General features: G+C 32.9%; 1 protein-coding gene across 1 annotated transcript in view; it reads right to left on the reverse strand.

The window, feature by feature from the left end:
* The window catches only part of LOC108358072 (protein O-mannosyl-transferase 2-like), a 106110-nt gene that overhangs the window by 38808 nt on the left and 53630 nt on the right, over nt 1-13672 (reverse strand). Inside the window, exons 3-4 of the mRNA XM_017609206.1 lie at nt 13372-13612; nt 13097-13245 (exon numbers count right to left, since the gene is read on the reverse strand). Of these exons, the coding sequence (XP_017464695.1) occupies nt 13097-13245; nt 13372-13612 (390 nt within the window). The remainder of the gene's footprint in view (nt 1-13096; nt 13246-13371; nt 13613-13672) is intronic.

The raw sequence follows: 13672 nt of genomic DNA on the forward strand, positions 1-13672 counted from the left end.
AACAGAGGAAGAGGAAGGCCTCCTCTGCGTTGGAAAGACCAGGTGGAGAAGGACTTGGCTTCACTTGGCATTTTCAATTGGCGTCAGTTAGCACAGAAGAGAAATGACTGGCGTGCTGTTTTGGACTCGGCCAAAATCGCTTAGGCGGTTACTGTGCCAAATAAGAAGAAGAAGAAGGTAAAATTAAGGTAAATTGATTTTTGAAATCTCCGTACTCTAATCCACCAAGAAACGAATTTTTACTCAAATCCGTCCATTATTCTATTTTTGCCCACTTTTTATATGGAGACACAGCCCTGTGCGATGGTCGGAAAAATTATTTTTTTTTGTCGAAACTTATTGAAAACTGAACGTATTTTTCAATGGAACAAACCGCAGACTCCTCAATTTGAAACTTTTGCTGGAAATCATCCTTAAAGTTCAAAATTAAATATAAAAAGCACGCATGCACACGACTTGTTATCTGTTACAGCTGTTTTCTCGAAAATTTGATCTCTAACTATAGGTACCTTTCCATAGTCCAGGTCACATATGTGATATCTTAGGAAATCTGATGTAAAATTTGCTTGCTATATTTAAGGACCACCCTAATATTCATACATATACAGATTATTAAAAACGGACTATATTACACTGTGTGACAAAAAAATATATATTTATTTCGAGGTTCACACGTGTTATAGGTCTAATCAAGCAGAAAAATCCGCATACTCAAAATCTGGGCATAAGGTCAAAAAACACGTTTTTCATAGGTGGAAGCATAGGTATACTTCCTTATATAAGTGATTTAAGATAAGACATTCCGCTGCTTACAAAAATGTATAAATTGTTAATTTATCATAAGAAATTTGCAGAGTATACGCAAAATTTAAATTTTTTAAATTTTTGTTTTAAATTACGTCTTATACGATGTCGATGTCGTCGATGTTTTTGCAAAACCGCCCATCGACCAATTGCAAAACCGCCAAAATCCTGAACTCCAGGTATCGANGATGTCGTCGATGTTTTTGCAAAACCGCCCATCGACCAATTGCAAAACCGACAAAAACCTGAACTCCAGGTATCGGAAATCGTTAAATCGTTATTAAAATAACAGGGTTTTAAAATAATAGCCAGCGAAAATGCTGCCTATCAAGGCAATGCCTTCAAAAAATAAACCGTTTTTTTCTCTCCTGTAAAATTTGAGTGCCGTAAGATAGCCGGTTTTGCAATTGGGGGATGGGCGGTTTTGCAAAAACCTCGACGATATACATATGCTCCCAGGCCGTACTCTAGGATTTAGACAGAAGTAGTCCGAAGTGTTCGTTGTCTAGAATACCAACCGTTTAGCTATAAAAAAGCGAAAATGTAGCTCGATAGAACTTTTCATGCTGACTTCAACCATACCAAAATTTTTTGGAACAAAACCGAAAACAATAAAAGAGGTTAAAGTTAAACTTTTATATTTTTATATTTGGACTTTAGACTAAACGTCAAGCTGTGAAGTTGTACTTGGATTGGGCTCTAATTTTGGCTTTTATTTGCTAAGTTTATTGTGCTCATTCTGAGTTAAAGTTGTGGTAAAAAGTGCCTATGAGTACCTTAGTGAGAAATAATTGAAGCTAAGTGAAAGTTATTGTGTTTTATACCAAACTAAATTTAATTAAATTTCTCTAGCATACATTCTAATCTTGCCGAGTCATTTGTTGCTATCATTGTTTTTGTATCCTTTGTAGTTCACTGAAATCGTTTGTTCTACTCTTTTTGTTTACTTCTTCTAGTAAATCTTGTCACAGCTGTTTGCGTTGCGTTTATTAAGTGTCATAATTACAGTGATACCTTAACTGTTCGCTATTTTCATTTAAAGCTATTTACATCAGCTCCTAAATTGTTATAATTTATTTTGTTTGTCCTTTTATTAACAAGTGTTATTACATAAATCTTTCAATATGAAGTGTGGTCTTGATACTTGCCAAATTAAAAGCGATTCTGAACGCTACTTATCGTGCTGGCTTTGTGATGGTATTTACCATCTGAAATGTGCTAGTTTGACAGGAACAATTCTGGAAGCTATTAATGATGGCAAGGGCCTTCACTGGTCTTGTGTAAAGTGCAGGTTAACCGAAGTTGATCTTTTCAAGTTATTTAGGCAAACCAGAAATGGTTTCCCAGAAATAGGTAGAGAATTGTCAGAACTGACGGAAAAATTTAAGCATTATGAAAGTGCGTTTAAATCATTAAAATGCTTAGATACCTTGCAATCTGTTAAGGATATCCGTGTGTCTAAACGTAAGCGTCTTCATAGTCCATCTAAGGAAATTATTACCGTTCCACGTCAGAATAACCTTCGGACTGACTTAATTAATCTATCTTCTCCATGTCCTCCAGCATCAGAATCCTGCCTCAAAAGAGCGTGTAACGAAATCTGCTTCGAATAATAACGAACCTGAAGTATTTTCCCCTTCCCACATTGAAGTGGTGGCATCGTCTTGAAAGCCTCCACCGCCTTCCCTATCCTCAACTAGTAACGCAGTCAACCCCTTCCGCCAGTACTCCAGTCTGAAACAAGGAAACTAGTTGTGGTTCCGCCAAAGAAGTCAATCTTTGAGAGACACTTCCGAAGACGATATAAAGTTTTATCAGAAAATCAGAAAATTTAACTTTAAATACGAAAAAATAGTTCTGCATTTAAAATTGACGTAAATTTAGATAATTTTAAAGCGCTGCTTAGTAGTTCTTTTTGGCCCCCCAGAGCTTTCGTTCGTGAGTTCGAATATAGGCCCCAAAAAGGAAATAACTTAGCTATTATTCCCCGTCATAATACTGAATCAAAAAACTAATTATTAGATCTGCTTTAAGTATTTATTACCGAAATGTAAGAGGCTTAAATACTTAATTAACGAACTTAAAGGCCTTGGATGTAATTATAATATCCTTTCTTTCACTGAAACTTGGCTGAAACCTCACATTTTCAATTCAGAGATTCTTCCAAATAATTATCATACCTATAGACAAGATAGGGAGGACAGAATGAACGGTGGCGTACTCTTCGCTGTAGACTCTTCAATACTATCTGAAGAAGTTAGTCTTCCACACATTGATTCAGTAGAATACAAATGCATTCGTGTACAGGTAGGAAAAAGGTATATTTACTAAGCTCTATGCTATATCCCTTCCCGATCTGAAACATTGGTGTATTTGCGACTCATCTCTTTACTGAAATTGGTTAATTTATTAACTTAACCCTCTGATTCAATGATAGTGTTGGGTGATTTTAATTTACCAAGCATATCATGGAACATCTTAGGGTGGCCAGATGCNTAGTCTTCCACACATTGATTCAGTAGAATACAAATGCATTCGTGTACAGGTAGGAAAAAGGTATATTTACTAAGCTCTATGCTATATCCCTTCCCGATCTGAAACATTGGTGTATTTGCGACTCATCTCTTTACTGAAATTGGTTAATTTATTAACTTAACCCTCTGATTCAATGATAGTGTTGGGTGATTTTAATTTACCAAGCATATCATGGAACATCTTAGGGTGGCCAGATGCGCTGATTTAATCAGTACAAGGGCTGATTTTTTTCTATTGTACTGATTTTTAAGAGCCCGAAATCAGTACGCAAAATCTACTGATTTTTTGAGTTTGTACTGATTTTTACATTTAAAATATAATAATATAATAAAAGAAATAATATTGTAAATTGGTGTAATTGACATTTACTTGAGGTTTAAATGTTCAAAACAATAGTTTTTGACAATTCATACGTGTGGAGCAGATTGAAAGCATTAATTAAATTTAAACCATTATTCAACCATATACGTAATACTCCTATATTGGCAGTAAGGGCTAGTACCGTCCGAAAACACTACAGTACAGATATATCAATAAACATGTACGAAAGAAAAGGAACACATACGTTTATAAATAGACATGTACACAACACATATACAAAAACGGCACTCAAGTACACAATACATTGACAAAAACGGTACTAGACTGTCTCGCTTTGATTTCGGAATGATTACAAATTGAGAAGTTAGCTTACTGCCAATATAGAAGTATTACATATATGGATTCACCCAACCCAAATTCATGACTTGCAGGTTTTACAGGATTTACAGGAAAAGCTGGTTTCGCCATTAATAAATCTTATGAAAGGTGGTGGTGAGATAATCATATATTAAGTACACTGAGAAGATGACAATAATAGATAATCTTTTGATTATAATTAAACTTCCACTGAGAAATCGGCTGTCAGTATTTAAAACTTAAGACGGCTACTGATACGGTGCAATGTAAGTTCTAAAAATTTGGAAAAGGTGCAAACTACCGACTCTTGGATATGATATATGTAGCTTTACTTTGACTTTTGATGTTCGACCACCTGTAATTTTACATACATTGCATATACAAATTTAACACTATTCAATTTCATTCGTACTCGAAAATTCGGTAATATACCTTTTAGTCAACATTTTAATGCGAATGTTGTATTTAATAAGCACACCAACTAAATATGTTTCAAATTTGTAGCTTAAAATATGCAAACAGATTCTGACTCGAACAACGTCTTCTACTGAAACTGAATGGGCTACAATTTTTTTTTTAATTTTCTCAATTTTTATAAATTTTCTAGAAAGTTTGAGACTTCAACTCATTTGTCTTTTGTTATAGAATTAACTATATTTTTATAAAAAAATTTAATTAAGTAAGGAAAGAAAAAATTTTTAAAACCTGTCAATACGTTTTACTACTATTTTCGTGAGCACAGCTTTACATACATGTGTAATACCTTTGATTTGTTTTAAAGTAATGAATTTTTATATTGATAGTACTATATGTATTTAAAAGTATATTAGTTATTTTTTGTTAAATTAATTAATTATATTGTCAATAATAAAAAACTTGCTTAAAAAATTAGCTGATTTTTATGGCTTTGTACTGATTTTTGATCCCAACTGTACTGATTATGTCACTATAATATCTGGCCACCCTAAACATCATTGACAACGATATCGTACCTTTCGCGTCTGGTGCANTAGCTGATTTTTATGGCTTTGTACTGATTTTTGATCCCAACTGTACTGATTATGTCACTATAATATCTGGCCACCCTGAACATCATTGACAACGATATCGTACCTTTCGCGTCTGGTGCGTGGAACAACGTATTTTTAGAGGAGATGGCTAAACTCTGCCTAACTCAGGTTAATGTACTTCACAATAAGTTTGATAAAGTATAAGATCTTGTTTATGTTGATGATGCATCTAAGTCTGGTGTAAAAAAGTGTGATCCACTAGTTTTGCCCGAAGATGTCTACTACTCTGCTATGGAAATATCTTACGAAGTTATAAGTGATGGTCGAAATTGCGGTACCCAAGCATACGAACCAAATATTCGCTTTGATTACTCGAAAGCCAACTTCAAAAAGCTTAACAAAAATCCATCTAAATTTTCATGGCCTACATATAAAGAAAATACTTAAAAAAGCGTTGCACTTTTATATTTTACTTTACATAAATTATTTGAAAAGCATGTGCCTAAACGCATGTATGTTCCTGAAGAACAAACACAGGTATGGGTCACTAAAGAACTGAGAAATTTGAAAAACAGAAAGTCACGTTATTACACAAAAAACCGCTTTGCACTCATACTATGTCTACTACTACTTTTGCGTCATAAATTTTTTGAATGAAACAAAAAGTGTTATAAAGCTTACATGTGTAAAATCAAACGGCGTATAATATATAACCCCAAATCATTTTATACCTTCGTAAACTCCAAGCGAAATGTTCGTGGGTTTCCTTCCACCATGAATTATCAAAATACTGTCTCTAGTGATGATTAAACAATTTCTAACATGTTAGCTCAGTTTTTTATATCCAATTATTCCACTAACTCACATGCTAACATTGACTATCCTTTTTAACTATGTCCAATGAACTCAACAAATATCCCAGTAATATCTCCCGATGATGTAGTAGTTTATCTGAAATCCGTAAAGCAGTCCTTCAGTTATGGTCCTGACCAGATTCCTACTTGTATTCTTATAAATTGTGCTGATTATCTCTATGAGCCGTTAACAGCGTTATTTAATTTGTGTCTTAAAGAGGGCGTTTTTGCAACTATATGGAAGGAATCGTTCATAAACCTGTTACTTAAAAGCGGTAGCAGATCTTCAGTGGAGAACTACCGGGGAATAGCTAAGCTTTCTGCAATTCGTAAATTACTTGAAGCAATTATAACAAATCAGTTGACGCATTCTATCTCTCCTAGCATTTCAGACAGTCAACATGAATTTTGCAAGGGCAAATCAACTTCTAAAAATTTACTTGAATTAACATCCTATATCTCAAAAGCATTTAGTGAAAGCAAAACTATTGATGTTATATATGCTGATTTCAGTTAAGCATTTCACAAAGTGTGCCACTCGTTGCTCATCTATAAACTTGATCTTCTTGGTCTTCCACCTAATTTTCTACGTTGGATCTCTTCATACCTCTATGATAGATCACAAAGGGTAATGTTTAAAAATACTATCTCTGACTTCATTGATGTTACTTCAGGAGTCCCCTCAAGGTAGCCACCTAGGCCCCTGTTTTATTCTTGCTTTTTATAAACTATATTTTTACAGACACACAATTTTCCAAAATTTTGATGTATGCAGATGATGTATTTAAAGCTTTATAAATCGTACGTTTCAATTGAAGAAAGGTCTTTGCTACAATCGAACTTAAACAGCATGGCTTACTGGTGTAAAATAAATCTTATGCATCTAAATCTTAAGAAATGTAAAGTAATTTGCTTCTCTCGAAGAGCTGTTTATCCCTCTTCTTATACAATAGGCAACCATAACATGGAACAGGTATACAATTTTGTGGACCTTGGTATCACAATGGGTCCTAAGCATATTTTTCATCTTCACATTAATGTGACAGTCAACAAGGCTAAAGGTGTACTTTCCTTTGTGAAACTATGGTCAAAAGAATTTTGTGACCCTTATATCACTAAAACGCTGTCTACAACATTATTTAGACCGATTCTGGAATACGGCTCGGTGGTTTGGAATCCAAGGTATCAGATTTACTCAGACAAGATAGAATCAATTCAAAAATAATTCCTACTTTTTGCTTTAAGAAATTTCCGTTGAGATTCTCAATATAGCCTTCCGCCTTATACGAGTCGATTAAAACTTATTAATCTTCCTACACTTGCCAGTCGCAGGCAAATGCTTGGTACAAGTTTTTAGTTAAATTACAGACAGGCTCAATTTCAAGTCCGCTTCTTGTGGGTGAAGTTAGCCTTAATGTTCCTTCCCGGGTATGACGACACTTTCGTCCCTTATTTCTGAAAGCTTGTAAAACAAATTTTGAATTGCACGATCCACTCCGTTGCTCATGCTAGGATTTTAACTCTCATTCCAGCACGTTTTATATATCAGATCCGCTTTTCAGTATTAAGAAGGCGGTACTCTCCTCCCTCAATAAATGAATTATTAACATAAACTCCTGCCTATCGTGATAGCGAGTGTTTTTTTGTAGCTCGTTTGCAAAAGAATGCACCTAAAGTCTTACTTTATTGTTGGAAAGAGTTGCCACCCTTTAAAAAAATTTATTCAAATTATTTAAGAAAAGTAAATGAAAAGCCTTGTTTTTCAACTTGACTATAGGAGAGTTGCTACATGTTCAAAATTTTAATTTAGATTAATGAAATAAGGTAAAAGCAATATGTATCACAATATGCGTGCAAAACAAAAGGGATTTAAGAAAGTAGTAGCTTGAAAATATTTTATAAAGGGTTGCCACCTACTTGAAGTGTCGAATTTAGTTAACTTATACATAAGTTATATAAAATATCAAAATATGTATGTCTAACGAAATACTGTGAAGAAATCTTTAGTTTGAACACGAAGAATATTTTTGGGGTGTTAGAAGAGGGTTGACACCTGTTTAAAAAGTTAATTAGAAATATTCAATAAGTTAAATACATAACTTATTAAAATTGATTGAAAAATCATTATTTTTGAACTATATTTAGCGCGGTTGCCGCACGTTTAAAAAACAAATTCAACTTAATTCATCAGTTGATTAAAATATGTAACGCAATTTCAGACGAAGGATAGTTTAAAAAATGTTAGCTTCAAAATATTTTTGAAGAGAAAGGTGAGATTTAATTAACTGATACAAACATTTAAAAAAAAGGCTGGAGTCAAAAGAATGAGTGTTCAGAAATCTTTAATCTGAACATTTTAAATGCCTGAAGAGAGTTGCCACGTGTGTAAAAAATTTAATTCAAATTATTTAGGAAGCTAGATGATATATTAAAAGATAGGTATCAATCGAAATGCGTTTGAAAGGTCTTTATTTCTGAAATATATTTAATAAATCAAATTCAAATTAAGGCAAAAGGATAATTGAAATACATACATATGTAAGTAGGTATTACAATATGGGTGTCAGATGAAAGAGTTTACGAAGGTTTTAGTTTGAAAATGTTTTGAAGAGGATTTCCACCTGTTTAAAAGGTCTAACTTAGTTAAGTCAAACGAAAGAGTGTTATAAAATGTTCGGTTTGAACATTTAAAATGTTTTTGAGGGGTTTCAAGAGGGTTGCCATCTGTTTAAAATGTTAAATTTTAATTATTCAATAAGTAAAATGAGTTTTTAAAGACCCAACATACACCAACAAAATATTTCTCCAACCTTGGAGAAATTCATAGTTCTCAAGTTGATATCCAATAGCATTCTCCTACTTATCTCTAACTTTGTACTGGAAGTTGAAATGAACTTCAGAAAAACAATTTTCTCTAACATGGCAGCACTACTTTTAATATACAAAAACATGCAAGTGGCAGCGTTGACAAAACATATACATTCGAAAGTATAAAATCTACGTGTAAATACGTAAAAAGTAATAGAGAAACGAATTTTTAAATATCAAGTGAAAAAATGAAGCTATATAAGAGGAAAATTACCAACATCAAGTAAATAATGTCTTTAAATAAAATAAAGCGCGAAGTGAATTGATTGGTAGACTTACTGTCGGGCTTTAGACGGACGACTGAAAACTTGATTGTGAATTATTGTAATACGATATTGATTAACTACATGTTATAAAAGCAATAAAGAAATAAATATTTATTTAAATTTATCTATATATGTTTCAATCAAAAAGGTATAAATTACACTGTTATAACCGCAAAAAAAGACATGGCCGGAGAAGACGGTTTCACCATATCTCAGGTATGGGGAATCGAACTGCATCATTAGTTTTTTAAGTTAACGGTTTGGTAAGTTCATGAAAGTTAAGGCCTAAGACATTCTGAGTAACTTTTCCACAGAAACTTTGCCGAAAAAACCAACCATATAAAAGTTATAAACCACAAAATAGGGTATAACCAGGGGCGCACCCAGGGATATATTTTGGGAGGGGTTTTTACCTCTAAAGATATATCACCAGAAAATACTGAAAATTCGCTTTATGCAAACTTTATGTACAGTATGTAATAATTAAAATTTACTTTTTAAAGTTTCATAGATTGCACTTTATTTGCATAAACTTAAATACTCATTTTTCATTATTTCGAATACGGAAAAAATTAACTGAACTTGTATTTTTATTATGTATGTATGTAGCTCATTTTGGTGGAACGAATTCGAAGTTGGCAAATTAAATCTTCGAATCCTTGTTAAGTTCATATCAGTGGTAAACTCTTTTAGGCTGTAAAGTGTAAAACACAACATTAATAGAGTATGCATTGCATATTTTTAGGACAATGTTTTCATTCTATCAAAATTTCTTAAATCAGTTTGCAGCTGTCAAGAAAAAAATTCTCGTTTATTTATTTCTTCTAGAAAATTTACAGCAAAAGCAAAGTGCTTGTTCAAGCAACAGAATAATAAAAAATATTTCTTGTGATTTTTCTTGAGAGCGGGATTCTAAGCTTTAAAGTATTTGCGGTTTTAGCTTTAGGGGGGGTTTGAACCCCAAAACCCACCCCTTGTGTGCGCTAATGGGTATAACACTTGAAAAATTTCCAGTGGATGCAAAACTTTCAAAATAAAAAGTTGTATGAAGGCGTGAAGGAAACTTAAAAAACTAGTGGTGCAGTTCGATTCCTCATATTCAAGGTAGGGTGAAACAGTCTTCTTTGGGTATGTCTTTGAAAATGTTTGAAAAAAAATATCACAGTGTTATTTTACTATTTTGATTTCAGTATTTCAGTGATATGTTTGAGACCAATTGGAGAATCACATTGTAGTTCACGTTGAGAACTAGCTTTTTCTCAACTTGAGAAACAGTCCTTTTTTTCATACAAAGAAAATTCCCTTTTTGTTGGGAACGCTATGATCCTCCACTTGAGATACTGTTGAAAAACAACGTTGGAGATTTGAGAAATACCTGAGTTCTCAACTTAACCTCAAGGCTGGCCATTTTTTCGCAAAATCATACCGATCTAACGAAGTACATACACATTTAGTTATATTATACGTACGGTGACCATCCGTCCTTTATTTTAAAGGACAGTCCTTTATTTTAACCCCCTGTCCTTTATAATTTTTTTCAAAATAAAGGACGCCTTTTGTCCTCTATTTCTTGAACTGTCCTCTAAATCAGCTCTACATACATAGGTAAATTTTTAAACACAGAATATGAAAAATAAAAATGTCCCTTACAAAATATAATGAAAACCTTCGCCAGTTTGTTTCGCTCCCATCTAAGGGTTTATATATAATCAGTAATCTTTGTACAATCTATAAAGGAGGATCGTGTTGCGCGCTGAGTTTCCAGTTCCATTGAAAGAAAACAATAAACCCCCTGCTGCACAGTGGTTCAAAACTGGCATCTAGTGTTCGTAATTCACTGGAGACTTCATTTTTCCCTTAATTTGATTAATTTTTATTTTTTTTACATTATTTGCTAGGGACCAGTAGAGCCTGATGTGTGAATTTTTATTTGATTATATTAAATTTTTTAGTGCAAAATGCAAAAAAGTAGCAATTTTGAAGAAAATGTATTCTCCTGTTCCAGTTAATAAATGTCACATAACAAAAACTAGTTGAAAACAGTTGTATGGTTCTCCCAAAACGAAAAAAATTACACAAAAAAAACTTTGAAATGTTATAAAAAATGTTCACAAGAATAACTATTTTTTTGGTTTTTAGTAAAAATTGGTTTAAAATGAAGGCTCGGGTGAATTATGAACATTAAATTCTAATTTTGAACCACTCTGTGCTGGCTTCGTCGTGCAGTATGAATTATGGTAAACGCATTTTGGTAGCAAAGGGTGACGAAGTCCTTAAAAAGGATTTGGCTTCATTTTTCGCTACAGCAGGGGAACTTGTACAATTAAATAATATAATTAACTGGTAAATATTTGATTTAAATTACGATATGGGTAAAGTACTTTATCATACATGTTGTATGTACGTATTCCCAAATCATTTTGAAAAAAATGTCCTTTATTTTACGTTAGTTAATATGGTCACCGTAATTATACGAGAAGTAATTTTTGTGTGATAGTCATAAGATTTAAACCGTTCTTTCAAATTTAAAAATTAAAAGTGATATTAAAAATGTGCGATAAAGTTTTATTTTTTTAATTTTTTCGATATAGGGTGATTTGAAATTTAATGAAATTAAGCACCTGCACTATGCGAGGCCTCTCTGCACTCAGAAACGGCTGCATGGATTTAGATTAAATATGGTACTTGGATCGCTCTGACCAACATTTGAAATATTCTTTAGGATTTTAAGATTTAATTTTGGGCGTCTTAACGCCATGCAGGTTCACAAGTAATTGTTATAAGGCCATAAATAACAAAAAACAAAAAAGATAAATATTCTAAAAATTGAACTATTAACAGAAATCAATAAAACCAACAACCACGTAATCAAGTGTGAATTGCAGCGGAACACCTGCGTTTGACTGTAGTTGGCTCATATGAAAAAAGTGGAAAAAGCAACAACAATTTATAAGTGCGTAGGCAACTGCCTGAGTGAGCTAGGGTCGTTGGATCGAATCCCACTGGAGAAGTCTGATGATATTTGGTCATCTCCTAAATAGCTATCACTTCTACCATTTTTATAAATTATTGTTACTTTTCCACAATAGTTTTTCATTAAAAACGGACTCAAGCTCAAAAAATGGTTGAATATGATTGTTATAAGGCCATAAATAAAAAAATAAAATTACTTAAGGATGAGCACACCTAAAAAGTTAAATATTCTAAAAATAGAATTATTAACAAAACCCAGCAACCATATGTATCAGTGTGAATTGCAGCGAAATCAATTGACAATCGCAATATATTACATACATATATATATGAAACAAAAGACTTTGCATATACAATAAAGAATATTAAGTTCAATTGATCGAATACGTAAGAAATTTTGATATTTTACTTATCTTTAATTATGCACCAAAATTTCTTGACACTTTTTTAACTGACTTCAAAAAAAGGAGGATGTTATCAAACCGTCGGATTAATTATTTTATATATGTTATCGCATAACTTTGGACTACTTTAACCGATTTCTATAATTATTTTTACTGAGGTATGGTACTACTGAGGTGCTCCCATAATAATTTGCTTTAGATCCAATAATTGGATCATGAAGAAATTAATGGTACTTTTAAACTTATGTATGAGAATTGAAGCCGTTTTTGTTTTTTACCCGACTTCAAAAAAATGAGGAGGTTATCAATTCGTCGGAATATTTTTATTTTTCATGTATGTTACCACGTAACTTTGGACCACGTTAACCGATCTCTATAAATTTTCAGCGGAGAGGTGATACCTCAGAGGTGGTCCCATACTAATTTGGTTTAGATCCGATCACTAGATCATGTAGAAATTAACTGTGCTCTTCAATTTTTATCTGAGAATTGAAGTCGGGGTTTTTTTTGCTTAAAAATTACTTGTGTGATTTTTACTTTATTTAATGCAAAAACGTTTTAAAAATAACAAATTAAATCAGAGCACAAGAACGCACAACTTCACAGCTTTGACGTTTGCGTAATGTGTTATATTGGACGTCATTCAAATTGATATAAACAACTAATAGGTCGTAGGCAATTTCTATCAGTGAGTATGACCTTACCCGGTAATTAATTGGCCATTGCCAAGGCTTGCTAGTTAGTTCGCCTTCCTTCGGTTTAAGTCCAGCGTTTCCTTGAAACATGACTGCGTGAGATTCCATTAAACGAGAAATAAACCCCGGTGCATACATATTTAAATTGATACTCGGTACTGAAATTATATGTAAACACAAACTTTAAATTTTTCTCTGAATGTATTAAGTTTTAGTGGGGATTATACAGATATGAAGGTTTAATTATTTGTATATAAATAAGTATGATCTTTTGAACTACTTACATTTTTTGTTAAGGTTATCTTCGACATTCCAATAAGCATTCTGATCCCTTATGTTGAGGTTGCAGGAAACTTCCTGCTGCTCAAATCCCCATTTGGGTAGTTGCCTTCCGCTCGCAGTCAGTGCGCAGTTTTGTAGGTAATGTATTAACAAAAACTGTGTTGTAACGGTTTTAATACTCGCATTTAGTTTTTGATCAACCAAATGAACTCGCCAAATATCATTAGCATCTCCTTGTCCCTCCTTAATAATAGAAGCATTTTGAAGAAGTTAGACTTTTAGGATAATTTGGCCAAAGGATAT

The sequence above is a fragment of the Rhagoletis zephyria genome, unplaced genomic scaffold (assembly GCF_001687245.7).
Source record: "Rhagoletis zephyria isolate East Lansing unplaced genomic scaffold, Rhagoletis_zephyria_1.1 Rzeph_scaffold_00201, whole genome shotgun sequence".
NCBI lineage: Eukaryota > Metazoa > Arthropoda > Insecta > Diptera > Tephritidae > Rhagoletis > Rhagoletis zephyria.